Below are 16,880 nucleotides of genomic sequence, written 5' to 3'. Positions count from 1 at the left end.
TTCTTTTGCAAATGTAGATGTCAAGATTACTAGAGGAGCTGGACAGTGTTGAGAGAGGTGTTTCAGAGAGAAGTGCTGAGACAAACTGTCCTTCAGGTAGAGCTTTGGTACTTATTAATGCCACATACAAGTATGGCCGGGTTCTGAAGACAGACACTTCTGTCTCACCAGACTAAGCAGAGGTCTTCTCTAAAATGCTTCAGAGGGATGTGGTCCAAAGCCAGAAGGCATAGGCATGGAAAGTAGCCCATACTACATGCTGGCTGCTTGAAGTCAGTTTGTCTCTGTTTCTGAGTCAACTAGGGGAGCAGGCAAGATTCTGCCTTTTGACTTCAGAGTCATAGCATGGCCTGTCATGTTCCTGTAGCTGATCCTGGAGGGAGGGAGATTGCTGGGAGTGTGGCCTGATCTGTGAGGCTGCAGCTTCTGATCTAACAAGGACATAACATTATCTACAAAGTGGGTATGGGAATGCCCCACTTTAAAAAGGAACTACTTGTCCAGGTGTTATGGCTCATGCCTGTAATTCTACCATTCCAGATGCTGAAGTAAGAGCAGTCCAGAGAGTTCCAGGCCAACCTGGGCTTGAGTGTGAGACCCTGTCTCCGAAAACAATAGATAGGTAGGTAGGTAGCTAAGTAAATAGGGATGTCCTTTTTTTTTTTTTTTTTTTTTTTTTTTTTTCTCTATTAGGGATACTTGGGTTAATGTTGATTGAACACCCAATTATACTGCTGCAGGATCATGATTCACAGCCTGGTAGTTACAACCTTCTCGGCCATGCATCTTTTCAATTTCGGCCAGGAGGCAAGTCCTTTATTGACCCTTAGGCCTCTTTAGTTTTAAAATGGGAACAGTAGTATACCTGTGAGCAGTCTTGATGATTCAGTCTTCCCTTCAGCAAATATTTATGAAGTGTATACTATGAGCCAAGCCTTGGTCCAGATACTGAAGATAATGCAGTAAACAAGGTCCTTTCTTGGAGTCTATCTTGCAGTGTGGAAAACATCAATACAGATAAAGATGTATCAATGTCAAGTATTTTGGTGATAAGCACTAACAAGAATAAACCAAGGAAGGTGAACACAGCAAAGATGAGAGAGTCTGAGGGTTCTGTAGTGTTCAGCAAACACAGTTCCCGTGGGCAGGGGAGTAACTCTGTAGATGTGGGCTTTAGGGAGGCAGAGCTTTGGGGTAACAAGAATCAAAAGAGCCCAGGTCTTAGGGAGGGGCCGAGTAGCATTGTGAAGGACTAGCAGGGAGGCAGCGATCCTGGGAGAGGTTGGCACCTGAGAGTAGGGCTGGATCTCTGTCAAGTAGGCTACTGAAGAGCCTTTTGTATATAACCTTTCAGTTTTGAGAGCGGTGGGAACCCACTGAAGTGGTTTTCGTGACAGATTCAGATCTAGTTAAAAAAGGAAATCCTCTGGCAGATGAGTTAGAAGAAGGTAAAGCGAAAGTAAAGGCAAAAGACCACTTACACCTCTGAAATAATCCAAGTGAGAGATGATGGCTGCTTGGTCCAGCATGGGGATTGGTACAGAAGACAGGGATTGGTTAGATACTGGATTTTGAATAGAGGGCTGACCCAAAACTTGATGACTGGTGTAGTGCTATATAAGAAAGGAAAAAAATCAAGAATGAGCCCAGAAGGACTCCAAGAAGGGTAAGGATGGAGTTTCCATTCCTCAGGAGGGAAAGACTATAGATGAACATGAAGTAGGAGAGTTGGGTGCCTATTAGAAGTCAGCAAGGAGTCAGGCTGTGGTGGCGCATACCTTTAATCCCAGCACTCAGGAGGCAGAACTCTGGGAGTTCAAGGCCGGCCTGGTCTACAGAGCAAGTTCCAGGACAGGCTCCAAAAGTATACAGAGAAACCCTGTCTTGAAAAACAAAAACAACAACAACAACAACAACAAAAAAGTCAGCAAGGAGTAGACCTTTGCATAAAGAGTCTTAGTTCCAGGAAAGGTATGACCCAGAGATACAGTGGGGGCTTACCCAGTGTGGTAGTATATTTAAACACTAGGAGACCAGGAGATGAGGATCATATGGACAAAGTCTAGCACACCCCCCAGCCCCTCCAGATCTTTTTTTTTGGGGTCTGGGTAATGGAACCCTGAACCTCTGGTACACTAAGGAAGTGCTATCACTGAGCTATATCCAGCTCTTTTTATTTCTCTTATTTTGAGGTAGGGTCCACTAAATTACCTGCTTGGCCTGCATCCTGCAGCCTTCCGCTGTCAGCCTTTGTAATAACTTCAGGTATGTCCTACTAGGTCTATCTGCTCTTTTGTTTTCCTATACAGATTTTATGACTGATAGGTTAAAAACTATTTTTAAGCATTTTGCTTTTTGAATTTTCAAATCTACTTTAGTGTTTTTGTTGTTTGTAGATATTCACATGGTATGAATATAGGTTGTGATATAGCAAAATGGTCAAAGAAATTCTTGGGCAACTTCAAAATACCATTACAAAGCCAACAACATAACCCCTTACATTTCTAAATTCTTAATCTTTAATCTTTATCAGTTGCCAATGGTTTTCAAACTGATTGACACACGTGTTGAAATTACAAAAGGAACTCTGGACTAAATAGGCAACTAAATATGTATCTCTTGGTTGTAGGTCATTAGTAAAATTAATGCTACCATATCAAACAAAGCAAAAACTATAAAAAGCTACATTCACGAAAAGTGTCCTTTCCTTTTTTCCTGGGTGGATTGAATTATTACTTAATTTCAGGTGTCATAAGTACAAATTCATCTTTGAAACGGATTTCCTGGCCTCCACCATGTCTAATCATTTTTGTGAAGATCCAAATTTTAATAACAGATTTCAAAGCCTAATTAGGCAGTTCATTTTCTTACATTCAGTCAAAGAACAAAAAGTAAATGTAAACTTGTTTTAAATGATACATTAGCTACAGAGGGCGTGCTTTTTTTCTTTTCTTTTCTTCTCTTTTAAGGTAAAGCTTTTTGTTGAGTATAACAAACCGTAAGAAATCTGGGGATTCTCACGTATTGGGGGGCCAGATCCCCCAGAGAGAGAGTGGAGGGCGCCTATTTGCCCTGCAAGCGGAGCTAGCGCCCTCTAGGGCCCTTTCTGACTCCCTGGGTGCTCACCATTTGGACCACTGAGATGAGGCATGCCTGAATTTGTCTGCAAAGGTCACCTAGCACCTAGAGCAACTCAGCCCGAAACCCCAAACCGACCCTAATCCACAGTGTAATTGCAGCGAGACACTTCCGATCAGCCCTGCCCTGATAATGACCCGAAGCTTGAGCTTCTTCTGCCCTTCTCCAAGATGGCTGTTGTTGGCGCCGGGGATTCTGGGCTTGCTGCCCGCGGAACCAGAGGGGAGGTGATGGGGGCGTGTCTTGGGGGGGCGGAGCTGTCTGGCGTCTTGCGCTGATTGGCCGCGGTGGCCGACCGGCCTCCGGCGCTGGTCCATAGCGGGCGCCGCGGCCTGGGCTGGGATGTGACGGGCAGTGGGCTCCCGGCTCCCGGCGGTGAAGGCTGTGCGCGGCGGAGACTGCGGCCAGGGCGGCGCAGGCGGGCGGGCAGGCGAAGCCAAGGCGCCTAGGACTGCCGGCCGACAGGGCCGCGGGATGAGGAAGCGGACTGAGCCCGTCACCTTGGAGCATGAGCGCTGCGCCGCCTCCGACTCGTCCTCCTCCGGCTCGGCCGCCGCGGCGCTGGACGCGGACTGCCGCTTGAAACAGAACCTGCGTCTGGCGGGCAAGGGGCCGGCAGAGCCGCGCAGCGAAGCCGACGCGGGCATGAAGCGGGCGCTGGGCAGGTGAGACGCGGCGCGGGTACTCACGGGCCCCTCACCTGGTAGGCAGGTAGTCCCACGCCCCCACCTTCAGTGATCTGCCGTGGGAGCATCCCAGCGTCCCATCCTCCCGGCGTCCTCTTCGACCCTTCTTCAGACTGCCTCCCCTCATCTGGCCTGCAGGGACCATCCAACCCCATTCTTTCCTCCAGGCACCTGCGTCTGGAGCGTTCCTTCCATCCTTGCTTCCCTGGCGTCCACCCCTACCCTACGGGCTTCTCACTAAACCCACCCAACACTCTGGCTTGGAGACCCTTATCAGGTTAGCCCGTAGGGATACTTAGCGACTGGGTCAGTAGTAGTCAGGGGTCCAGCAGTTCTGACTGGCCCTGGAAGAGTCTCCTAAGGAGTTAGAAAGGCCGTGTGTAAGAAGAGGGCCACGCAGGGTGGACCTCAGACCCTGCAAATGCTGTTAGCCGCTTCACTTGCTGACCTCAAACGGAGCTCAGTCGCAGCGCTCCTCTGTCTGGAAATTTACGAGTGCTTGGTACTTCCCTTCGGTAGTTCATCCCAGGTAACTATTTCAGAGCAACATTCGCCGACCCTCTTTCGAGGGTTAAGCCGTTTGTAGTGTCTAAGGGAAAGGATGGATGCATCATCCATACTCAGCTGTTGGAGGGAACCGGTGGTTGGCTGTGCAGGTGGCTCCAGGCACTTGAAGTCTGTACAAGAATTGGTCATTGAGAATCACTTTGTAAGGTCCTGAAGTCTTCTGGGGTTGGTCGATTAGTTAGTTTTGCGTCCTCCCTTTGGAATGGAGAAGAGTACAGTTATGTAAAGCTGATTTCAAAATTGAAATAGCATACTTCATAGGTTTCTTTCCCTCTATGGATGGTTTCTTAATCTGACAGTTTGCCAATTTGTAGATTATTATCTTTCATGAAAGTTTTGAGGTCTTGATAGTTCGTGATCAGAGATGTTGCTTTGCAATATTCCCAAGACAGGAATTGTAGCAGTCATTTCTTTTTACATCGTTTGAACGTTCCTTATGTATATGTAAACTATTTACCTAAATAGAAAGAAAATCAGAGCTTGAAGCTCTGTGGTAAAAGGTCATGAACTTAAACTATAGAGAACTTTTAAGCCAGTGATTCTCTGTCTTGCATAAGGGCCAAAACTGGCTGGTTTTGTTTTGTATGTGGGTACAATTAACTATCAAGGGGTAGGTGAGATTGCCTACTTGGTAAAGGCTCCTGCCATCAGGCCTAATGACCTGAGATCCATCCTGGGTCCTAATGGTGGAAGGAGAGAACTATCTCCTGAAAGTTGGCCTTTGACCTCCATGCAATCCACCTCACATACATGCACACAAAATAAATGTATTACATGTAATTAAAAATTAACTAGCAGGTGATTAACCTTTTGTAAAACTGATATACTCATTTTACTTTCTCTTAAGAAAAGAGTGCCTGCATTAAAAACCCAGTTCGATTACATTTTTTTTTTTTAATTTTACCCTCGGCCCCTCACCCCTCAGCTCCCCACACCAGGTCCCCTGGCCCCATCACCTGCCGTGTTTTCATAATCCTCTCAGGCTCCAGACTAGCAGTGCCAGCCACATGAGGCCTGATCATATAAAGAAAATACCTCGGGCTCACTCGGGGCTGGGTCGGGACCCAGGCGCGCCCTGTTCTACCGCATTTCCCCTTCCTTCTCTAGATGCCCCAGCTACCCGTGACCGAAACCCCTAGACTACTAGCTCAGGCCTCCGCCAGCAGTCGAATACATTTTTATTTATATACTTTGCATATAACTTAAATAACTTAGAAGTTCTTCCTTTGAAAAAAAATCAAGTTGCTATATACAGTAATGTTCAGGGGATGGGAATACTGCCCTGACACCTTCCTTGTATTAAAAGGACCTGATTAATATTGTGGGACAAAGAGAAGCATTCAGATGGTGCCCACATCCTCTGAATGAACAGAGGCTTTAGGGGAATAAAGCATAATGAAGGAAGGCCAGATTGGAGTATTACCCCATAGCTTTCTTTCCGGCTGCTTTTACAAGACATTCTGGTGCTTCACTCAGCCCAGCCCAGCCCTGTCTACCTTATCACTTACCTGACATTGTAATTGTTATAATTGCATGCATACTTGTTGAATTACTTTATCTGTCTCCTCCCCAACAAGAATGGAAATGCAATAAGAGCAGGTTGCTTCCTCCACCTCTGTATCCCAGTGCCTGCCAAATAGTAGGTGGTAAAAAAAATGCTTGTTGAATAAACGAGTATCTGTGGAATAAATTCCTAGAAGTGGAATTGCTGGGCCAAAGGGTGTGTTTATAACTGACAGGTAAAGCCAAAGTATGCACTGAAGAATTAGTACTGATTGTGACCTCCATCATTGTAAGTTGCCTGTCCTTAAGACGTGTATAATTACCAAATTTTGACCTTGCCTACTTCTTTTAACTCCGTTCCTTGGATACTTTCTGATACATGAAAGTGAAGAAAACATATAATGGTTCACTATGTATCTGTCACACAATTTCCAGCTTTCACTGTTGAGCAGTATTGAATCATCTCTCTTCTCTGCATTTTTTTTGCAGGATGGGGGCTAGATACTTTTAAACAAATTTTATTGATTGATTGATTGGTTGGTTGGTTGGTTTTTTGAGACAGGGTAGCCCTGGCTGGCCATCTTGGAACTAGCTCTGTAGACCAGGCTGGTCTCGAACTCAGAGATTTGCCTGCTTCTGCCTCTTGAGTGCTGGGATTAAAGGGCATGTGCCACCACCACCCAGCTTTCAAATTTTATTTTTAAGCACTTTAGGGTAACTTGAACAAAAAAAAATATTTGAAACAATATAATAGTGATAGTACCATATATCAACTATATGTACTGTCCAGTCTGCACTCAAATTTCCTAAATTCTTAGAAATGTTTTACTGATTATCTTAAAATTCTGGTTTTTTTCCTTTGTTCCCTACCTATGTACTTGCTTTAGAAAAATTCTATACACTCTTTTTATATATTATTTTGTGTGTGTATGATATGTGTATGAAAGTACATGTACCATGTAAAGATCAGAAGACAGTTTTTCTCCTACCTTTATGTGGGTTCTAGGTTCGAACTCGGTTCTCCAGGCTCAAATGACAGGTGCCTTTACTGGATGAATCATCTTCCTGGCCTCTCCTATACGTTTTTATCCTAATTATTTGATTTTGTTGTTGTTGAAAATAGGATCCTTTATCATAGCATGTGTTCTTATTTGTCATAACTAGTAACATTATTTCTCATAGTTTTTACAATTGATTCTCTTTGATTTTCTGAGTATTCTGTTATGGCAGCTACAAGTAGTAAGAATTTTGTCCCTTGTCTTCCAGCTTTTATGTCACTTGTTTCTTTGTCTTTTCTGATTCATGGTATTTCCAGACAGAAAGCCAAGTACTATTGATACTGGACATCTTTGACTAGTTCATGATTTACTGACAACCAAATACTTAGGGTGATACTGGGTACCTTTGACTAGTTCGTGATTTATTGACAGTCAAGTACTATGGATAATATTGGGTACCATTGACTAGTTCGTGATTTTATGATAGTCAATTACTATGGGTGATACTAGGTACCTTTGGCTAGTTCATAACTTTACTGACGGCCAAGAACTATGAGTGATACTGGGCACCTTCATGACTTTATTGATAATGCTTTTGGTATTTTTTTGACATTAAGCATCATGCTAGTTATTTTGGTAAGGGGTGTGTTGCTGGTGATGCTTTTTAGTAAAAAATGGTAGCTGGATTTTTTTTTAATGTTATTTTAGCATTTGTGGCGGATTCATAGTGTTTTTCTCTTTAATATAACAGGTAATAGATTTTTTTAAATTATAAAATCATTCCATTTGGGGGATAAGTATTATTATATAGAGGTATATTGATTTAGAAATTATACATCATTATTTGTAAGGCTCATCTATAATTTTCTTAATTTGTTTTCAGTACTGGGATAGTGAATAGTTTTTTTTTAAGAGATTTATTATATTTTTAATTACATGTGTGCATATGAGTGCAGGTGCCCAGGCCAGAGGTGTGGGATCCCGGATAGCTGGAGTTATAGGTGGTTGGGAGCCACCTGACATGGTATTGGGAACTGCTCAGGTCCTCTGAAAGATTTGTACATGCCTTCAACACTGGACCATCTCTCCAAACCCCCAAACTTCTTTTTTTTATTGCTGTCTCTATCAGTTGTTTCAGCGTTGTCTATAGTTTGATTAGAAGTTTTCACTGGTCAGGTGTAGTGGCCTGTGGGGGTTGAGGCAGAGGAAGATGCTTGAGCCCAGGAGTTTGGGGTCAGCCTGGGCAACATGGGAATCCGGGTGCAGCTCTTTTCCTCTATGTAAGGCAATTTAAACTACTTTGGACAGAGTTTTAAGTAAGCCATGCTGTTATCTAGTTATCTGTGTAACCAAGGATGACCTTGAATTCTTGGTCCCCCTGCCTCAGACTTCAAGTGCTGGGATTACAGGCCTCTCTCAGACGTGGCTCAATTTAAAATACTTTCAAAAGTGTCTGTTTCTTTAAAATTTGTACAATTTCCATGTAAAACTGCCTAAGTATGGAACTCTTTTAGCATATAGTGTATTGTTAACTGTTACAAATTGTTCTAGGCTATCAGTGTTTAGGCGTTACTACTGTCTGGTTCACTTTGGCTGACTTACATGTTCATGGAATATTGTCCAATCATCTACTTAATTTAGCTTCTCCTGCCTCTCTCTATCTGAGGCTATTTCCCTAATATTATTAAATATTTCCTGCCCTCCTCCTTGATTTAGACTAATGATATGTCTAATACAGATGTACACTGGAATTTGAGGAAATGTCCCCAAGAAAATATTTCTTTCTTTCTTTTTTTTTTTTTTTTTTTTTGGTTTTTCCAGACAGGGTTTCTCTGTGTAGCTTTGCACCTTTCCTGGAACTCGTTTTGGAGACCAGGCTGGCCTCGAACTCACAGAGATCCACCTGCCTCTGCCTCTGCCTCCCGAGTGCTGGGATTAAAGGCATGCGCCACCAGTGCCCGGCAAGAAAATATTTCTTATCCTAGGAGGGCTGGAGGATGCCAAGGGTCACTAGAAATGGTTCTGGCTGAAGGGTGCATTAGCCGTTATGCCCTGTCTTGTTGGTTTTTGTTTGTTTGTGTGGGGTATTGTGTTTTGTACATGGTCTCATCAGCTTTAAAAAGCAAAAAGAAACAACAACAACAAAAACACTGTAGCTAATTGAGATGGAAACAATTTTTGAGATCAGAAGCCCCCATTTTGTTTGTTTTAAGGGGGGGTCAAAAAGTGATTTTTAAAGGTAAATAATGATACAATTAATATAGGAACTCTGTACTCTGGGAAGAGGAATGATATTAATTTGCTTTGTCTGACCGAGCACAGGGCAGATGAACAACTTTGTAGGAGTTTCGCTTTTTTCTTGTAGCCCTGGGATTCTTGACAGTGTCCATCAAAGGTTCAAGTAGTCTAACTTGAACCCTGAGAAGACATGCATAAAATGTATAGGAATGGTCTTTTTTCTTCTCCCAGCCTTTAGACCAAATCCAGGGATGGACAGAGACCAATGAGCTGCATGGGAGGTTTCGTAGTCAGATCACTCTTCATATAAATACCAAAGAACACAATCAACACCCTTCCTTTTTCCTTGGTCCAGACAGAGAAGGGTCCTCATCCAAGATGGGGCTGACTTTATAATAGCCCAGAAAGGCAGGTGGCTGAGGTCAGTGTCCATGTCCTTCACCTTTAGCCTTCCCAAGATATAACCTGAAGCTCAAGCCCCATGCATCCCTGTGTGTGTCTCTTCATGCTTAATTTACTAAGATGAGAGGAAGTTCAGAGCCAACTTTTATTCTTCTGTTTTCCTCTACTGCACCTAAAACAACAGAATTGGCCCCATGTAGTTACAGTGTAGCAAGTTGGCTTGGTCTGTTGTACTTCATCTGGACCCCCGTTTGTAGATGTAACAGTCTTATTATTAAATAAGAAACACAGAGCCAAATGCAGAGTTAAAAGCCCAAGAGGTCAGAGCAGTAGTAAGAGCTGATACTAAAAACCCTTCTTCTTACCCTTCCTGCCGCTGCTGTCCTTTCCCTCAGCAAGAGACCTATTTCCTGTGTATCTGTCTTTTTACTGACTTTCTGTTCTGCCTTCTCATTGGTTGTAAACCCAACCACATGACCTCCTGGTCACTGCCTGTCTATACAGACCTCCAGGTCTTCTGTGGTTGGTATTTAGATTAAAGGCCTGTGTCTCCATGCTGGCTTTATCCTTGAACACACAGAGATCTGCCTGTCATGTGATCTGGATTAAAGGTGTGCACCCCCACCATCCAGCTTCTGCTATGGCTTGCTGTTAGCTCTGACCCCCAGGCAACTTTATTTATTAACATACAAATAAAATCATATTTCAGTACAAATAAAAAAATCACCATACCCTTTGGGTTAGCCTTTTCCTATTGTGCCCTACCTTGTTATGGTTGTGCTATAGCCTGACACCAGATTTTAATAGGACTGCATTTTTTTATATTTCTGTTTGACTCAAAGTTCCGTTCAACCCACACAATTACTCCTCCTTCCCAAGGCAGCTTTCTGTGATGGCTCTGACAGACAGGTCTGAAGGGACCAGTGTGAGCACAAGACACCCTAAGACCAAGTTCTCAACACAAAGGAGATTTCTTTGCCCCAGAGGGACAAAGGGCAGGGGATAAGAGACAAAGACAGGGGATAGAGGACTAGGGAGAAGGAGAAAGGAACAACGGAGAGGAGGAAGGGATATTTGTCCTGAAGGGACAAAGGACAGCCTCCGAATAGAAAGGAGACAGACGAAGCCCATAGGCATGGCAGTTTGTAAAAGTAAAAGGGGAACCTGGTGTTGGGATGAGTTGGTTTGTTTTGATTGGACATGCCAATTAGGGCAGCCAAAAGAAGGCTTTTGATTGCTGGACTTCAATACTTTGATAGCTGGACATTGGCAGTCAGCCTCAGGGGGAGGAAGTGGCCAAATAAGGGACTAGACCTTGGTGGCTAGCTTTAGAAATGTAATATAACGATTTTTAGCAAGGCAGAGGGACTTGGGGAATAGCAAGGCCTGCCAGAGTCATGTTTGTCATGCTAGGGCATTGTTGTTCGATTCTTAGATGGTCTTTTAATAAAAAACCCAAGGCCAGATATCTTACATCTTATATACCTTTCTCTGCCCTGCCATATTACTTCCTGGAATTAAAGGCGTGTGTGCTTCCCAAGCAAAGGCATGAGATCTCCAGTGCTGGGATTAAAGGTGCGTGCCACCACTGCCTGACCTCTGTGTCTAATCTGTTATCTGGCTCTGTTCTCTGATCCTCAGGCAAGTTTATTAGAGTACACAATGTATCACCACAGGGCCCTCTAGAGTCCTCTGAGGTCTACATTGTGGAAGATGCTTTGGGGCAGATTGAAAGTTCTTGACCTGATCATGGAGGCCACCTTAGAAGGAATCATGACATTTTTTAAGTTTAAAAGTGACTGGATAGGAAGAGCAGTAAGATGGGTTAGTGGGTGAAGGTGCTTGTTGCACAAGTTTGGTGACCTGAGTTTGATCCCTGAAACTCATGTATGGGCAGAAGGGAGAGAACTCTACACAGCTGTCCTCTGACTTTTACATATGTGCCATGATGGCAAGCGTGCGCGCACACACACACACACACACACACACACACACACACATTTTTAATACTTAAAAAAAAAAGTCATGGAAGATAGCCACTTTATCAGGTCTGTGCTAATAAAGGTGGAATCCTGTTTCAGATTCCTGCTACTCCTCCCAAGAGAACACTTGCATTTCAAATAAAATATGTAGGAAAAATGTTTAACGACAGTTGTGACAAGCTTCAGGTCAGTGCTCTTTGTCTGCTGCTGGTACCACAAAACTTAAAAAGTTTCAGTGAATTTGTGCTTTGTGAGTGGCTCTGTCAGCACAGCAAGTCACTTGTCTCATCCTTTGTTGTGATGGGCATGTGGGATTTCTGGACAGAGGGACTAGCCAATACAGGGAACATGGTAGCCAGAGTGCTGGGACTCAGATGTCCATTATCTAGAGGACCTGGCATTTGCTTTAGTCTCCCCTGTGCTAAATTCCATGGTTTTGTTTTTGTTTTTTTGAGACAGAGTTTCTCTGTGTAGCTTTGGAGCCTTTCCTGGAACTCACTCTGTAGCCTAGGCTGGCCTCAAACTCACAGAGATCCTTCTGCCTCTGCCTCCTGAGTGCTGGGATTAAAGGTGTGCGCCACCACCACCTGGCTCTAAATTCCATATTTTATAGGATGCTGCATAGTGATCTGAGTCTCAAGTGAGTCTTTTTAGAATCTGTGGCTTGGCATAAGCTACTTAACTTTCTGAGTTTGTTTTTCTCATCTGTAATGTGGGGATAAGAATGTCTCCCAGTTGGATTGTGGCGAGGCCCAGGTGTGTGGAAAATTCCTAGCATCTGGTGAGCATCAGTCAGTAGCATCTTCTGGTGCAACCATCCCCTTGTTATTGCTAATGTTATAAGCTGAGGAACTGAGAAAGCTGTTACTTGTGTCAAGAATTTATTCTTCCTTCCATTCCTGCCCCCAGATTATAATCTAGCACTTCATAGTTGTGCATTTAGTATATCCTAGTTGGTAAACATCTTTTTTTATTACATATATTTATTTGTGGCTTTTTTGGCGGGGAGGCACACACAAATACTATCTGGAGGTCAGAATAACTTGCAGGAATCTGTTGTGGAATATTGTCTTAACTAGGTAAAGATGTGTTGCATTTGTTTATGCTACAGAGTATTACTTTAATTGTAAAAGGTGTGTTACTTTTGTTTATGCTGCATTTGTTTAGCAATGTCAGGGTGTGTGTTTAATTATGTACAGATATGTTGTGTTTGTTTCGCCTTGCCTGCCAAAGGCGTCTGATTGGTCTAATATAGAGCTGAACAGTCAATAGCTAGGCAAGAGAGGGATAGATGGGGTTGCTAGGCAGAGGGAATAAATAGGAGGAGAAATCTAGGCTCGAGAGGAAAGAACGAGGGAACATGCCCGGGGCCAGAAGCCAGGCAGCCACAGCCAACCAGCAGACTTAGAGAAGCAGTGAAAGTAAGATACACAGAAGGAAGAAAAGTAAAAAGCCCTGAGGCAAAAGGTAGATAAAGAGAAACAGGTTAAGTTAAGAGAGCTAGTTGGAAAAGAGCTAAGTTAGGCGGAGCATTCAAAACTACTATGTCTCTGTGTCGTGATTTGGGAGCTAGTTGGTAGCCTAAAAGAAAAAACCTGGTACAGGAATTCATTCTTTTCTTTCACCATGTAGGTCCCAGAGCAAACTCAGGTCCTCAAGCTTTGGCTGCAAGCATCTGGGTAACCATTGAGCCATGGGTCAGCCCTGTATCTGTTGACCTTAGAACATTTCTAACTGTATTGTTGCGTCATCTAACACTTTTGTAAGCCATTTTTCCTAAGCCCCACCTCGTGTGTATGCCTTATGACATACGTGTGAAGGCCAGAGGGCATTTGTGGGAGTCAGTTCCCCCCTTCTGCCATGGATGAAATCCCAGGGGTTAAATTCAGGTTGTCAAACTTGGCAGTAAGTGCCCTTACCCATTGAGCCATCCTGCCAGCCCTGAGCCATTTTTTTTTTTTTTAACAGTTTGAATATCTGTTAGGTATGATAACCCTTGTAAGACTGCAGCAGCGATCATGGACTTTACTTTCCTATGGGAGAGACAGGAGACAAAGAGAAATACGGCAGGTGCTCTCGGTACTAAGGAGAGCTGTAGAGCCAGCAAGAGACCCGCTGTGGACAGCCATTGTGGTAGTGGTCTAAATGAGAAGGAAGCCTTTCTGACAATGGGCACTTAAATAGAAGCTGCTGGCTGCTTTGGAGCAGAATGACACAATAAGCTCTCTGTCTCTGTCTCTGTCTCTGTCTCTGTCTCTCTCTCTCTCTTTCTCCCTCTCTCTCTCTCTTTCTCCCCCCCCCTCTCTCTCTCTGTGTGTGTGTGTGTGTGTGTGTGTAGATAGATTATAGATAGAGAGAGAGAAATATCTTGTCTGTCACGAGACCAGCCTGGAGAAGATGAGGTTAGGAGTGTTGTCATCGGTGTAAGAAAGACATGGCGGGCTTGGGCTAGGGAAATAACCTTGGAGATGGGGAAATGTGGAATTCTGACCACACCTCAAAGGAGGCATTATCAGAATTTACTGATTGCTTGAATGGAAGAGTGTGAAGAAAAAAGGAGTCTTTTCTGAGTAACTGGGAGAATAGAACTACCATTGCTGAGAAGGGAACTGTCTGAGTTGGTTTGCTGCTGCTATAACTGCCGCAGACTGGAGAAGGATTTTCATTTACAATTCTAGAGCGTGGAAAGTCCAGGATCTAATGTCTGCATTTGAGGAGGGCCTTGGTGCTACAGCTTAACACAGCAGAAGGTATCACATGGAGAAAGAGTATTTTAGAGTAAATGGGACAAGGACAGAATACTTGAACACTCAAGAGAGAAGGTTTGCACTTCTAGCAAAGCTACTCTTCATGATTTCTGACCCACTCCTGGTTGTAACAGCCCTAATCTGGTCTTACCACCTCTTAAACAGTCCACCCTCTCAGTACAGTCCTATTGGTAATTAAGTTTCAACATGTGCAGGATATGGCAGTGCATGCCTGTCGTCCTAACTTCTGGGGGTACTAAGGAAAGAAGAAAGGATCACCTGAGTCCAGATGTTTGGGGCCACCACCACCGCCTCTTTTTTTTTTTTGTCATTGTGTATTTTGGAGGAGTTTAAACCACAGCATTTCATTATAATAGTCTCACAGATCTGAAAGAAATCATAGTATAGCATCAATCAAATGTCCCAAGTGCAGAGTCTCATCTGAATCAGATATGGGTGACATTCAAAGCATAGTTCATCCAGAGACCTGTTTTCTCCTGCTGTGAACCAGCCTTCCAAAATATAGTGGTGGGGCAGGAATTCCAAAGGGAGAGGTAGGCAAGAAGGAAGAAGTAGCTGGTCTCTAGTGAGTCCAAAGCCCATCAGAGAAAATAGCATTTGTCTAAAAGCTAAAGAATGGTTTCCTTTGATACTATATCCCACATCCCGAACACTGTAGGATAGTAACAATGTGTTCATGGATGTTTCAGTAGCTTTGTTGGGCTTTTACTAGCAATCATAAGTTGGAGTCTTTTACCTCAGTTCTTCCACAGTTGGAATCTCACTGGTAGCGCTACAGTTCTGGGATCTTTCTGGTGGCCCTCACCCTTATAGCTTTGCTGAGCATTTGCCCTAGCATTTGTGGTGGCTCTGCCTCATGATACCACTATCTAGTCTCCTTGCCTATTGACAACCTACTTTAAAATCAAGTTATACATGCCCTACAGCTCTCATAATGTTCTAGAGCTTGGACAAAATTAAGCTAAAGTTTTTAGAACTCTATAAACAAGAGTGATCTTTGCTCTGAATTCCAATATAGTTCCTCATTTGTGCCTGAGATCTCACAAGGATGGCCTTTACTCTGATTTCCAATATAGTTCCTCACTTTGAGATCTCACAAGGACAGCCTTTATTCTGATTTCCAATATAGTTCCTCATTTCTGTCTGCCCTAGTTAGCTTTGACTGTCAACTTGAGTTGATCGTTAAACCTAGAGTCATCTGAGAAGGGAGTCTTAAATGAGGGATTGCCCAGATCAGATTGACCTGTTGGCATGTCTGTGGGGAATTGTCTTGATTGTTAATTGATGTAGCAGGGCCCAGTCTGCTGTAGGTGGCACCATTCCCTGGACAGGTGGTCTCATGCTATATCAGAAAGCTAGCTAAATATGAAGCTACAAGTGAGCCAGTAAGCACTCCATGGTTTCTTATGCAAGTTCTTGCTTGTTCCTGCCTTGACTTCTCTCAATGATGGACTGTAGTCAGAGGTTTTCCAGTGTCCTGCCTGGCCCCGCAGCCACTTGGTCCCAAATAAACACATAGAGGCTTATATCAATTACGAATTGCATGGCCATGGCCTATGGCTCAATTTTCTTGCTAGCTAGCTCTTATAACTAAACTCAGCCCATTTCTATTAATCTATATGTCACCACATGTTCCGTGGCTTTACCTGTGTGCCATTACATGCTGCTCCCTGGATGGCAGAATGGCGTCTCCCCTCTCTGCCTTTCTTCTTCCTCTCTCTCTCCTGGATTTTCAGCCTATCTCTAAGCTGCCTTGCCATAGGCCAAACAGCTTTATTTATCAACCAATCAGAGCAACACATATTCACAGCATACAGAAAGACATCCCACAGCAATGGACTGTAACTTGTAAGTTGAAATTAACTCTGTCTTCCCTGAAGTTGTTTTTGGCTAGAGTGTTTAATCACAGCAGTAGAAAGGAAACTAAATACTGTCTAAGACCCGACACACACTTTAGCAAAAATGATGAATTCTTGACTTCACTGAAGCTCTTTTTCTGAACCCTTATCAGAATTATCTCTAATGCTTTGCTCATGAAAATATAGGCTTTTTCTAACTTTCTCCAAATTATTCCAACTTTAACCCATTACCAAGTTCTAAACCTTCTTTCACGTTTACCTGTGTGTATGTGTGGAGGCTAGAGGAGGGCCTTGAGTGCCCTTTTCTGTCATTCTCCACCTTATTCCTTTGAGGCAGTCTCTCCCTGAACCCAAAGCTTTCATTTTTCAGCTGACAACCAGCAAGCCCTAGTAATCCTCCTGCGTCTGCCCCATTCAGTTCTGGGGTTCCAGACACCATGAGGATCACTTCCAGCGTGTTATATGCACTCACAAAGAATGCTAGGCTCTAGGCCCAGGTCGTCATTCTTCCAGAGCAAGTACTCCTAAACCACTGTGCCTCTCTCCAGCCTCAGTCTGTTTTCATAACTATAACAGAAGACTACAGATTGGGAAGATTATAAACAAATAGGAGTTTATTTGGCCCACTGTTGTAGAATATGAGAATTCTAAGACTGAGGATCATATCTGGTAATGGCCTTCATGCTGTGTTATATGTAACATGGTAGAAGGCATCATATGGAGAGAGAGAACCCAGGAA

The 16,880-nt window shown here is 43.6% G+C and overlaps 1 protein-coding gene and 1 non-coding gene across 3 annotated transcripts in view; one reads left to right on the top strand and one right to left on the bottom strand.

The window, feature by feature from the left end:
• The first annotated feature begins 494 nt into the window (after positions 1-494).
• Positions 495-16,880, top strand: part of Abhd12 (abhydrolase domain containing 12, lysophospholipase) — an 83,905-nt gene continuing 67,519 nt past the window's right edge. Inside the window, exon 1 of one of the 2 annotated variants that reach the window (XM_059261594.1) lies at positions 495-622. In XM_059261594.1, the coding sequence (XP_059117577.1) occupies positions 510-622 (113 nt within the window). In that variant the 5' untranslated portion in view covers positions 495-509. Of the gene's footprint in view, positions 623-3,430; positions 3,804-16,880 lie in introns of those variants that run through there. The other variant, XM_059261593.1, reaches the window with a different exon arrangement.
• LOC131910160 (small Cajal body-specific RNA 17) lies at positions 5,324-5,462 on the bottom strand. Its single transcript, XR_009379021.1, has one exon. It is a non-coding gene; the product is annotated as a small Cajal body-specific RNA 17 (non-coding RNA).

Source organism: Peromyscus eremicus, chromosome 4 (genome assembly GCF_949786415.1).
Source record: "Peromyscus eremicus chromosome 4, PerEre_H2_v1, whole genome shotgun sequence".
NCBI classification, from domain to species: Eukaryota; Metazoa; Chordata; class Mammalia; order Rodentia; family Cricetidae; genus Peromyscus; species Peromyscus eremicus.
Note: the sequence above shows the minus strand (reverse complement) of the source record. Positions and strands in the feature narration are given on the sequence as shown.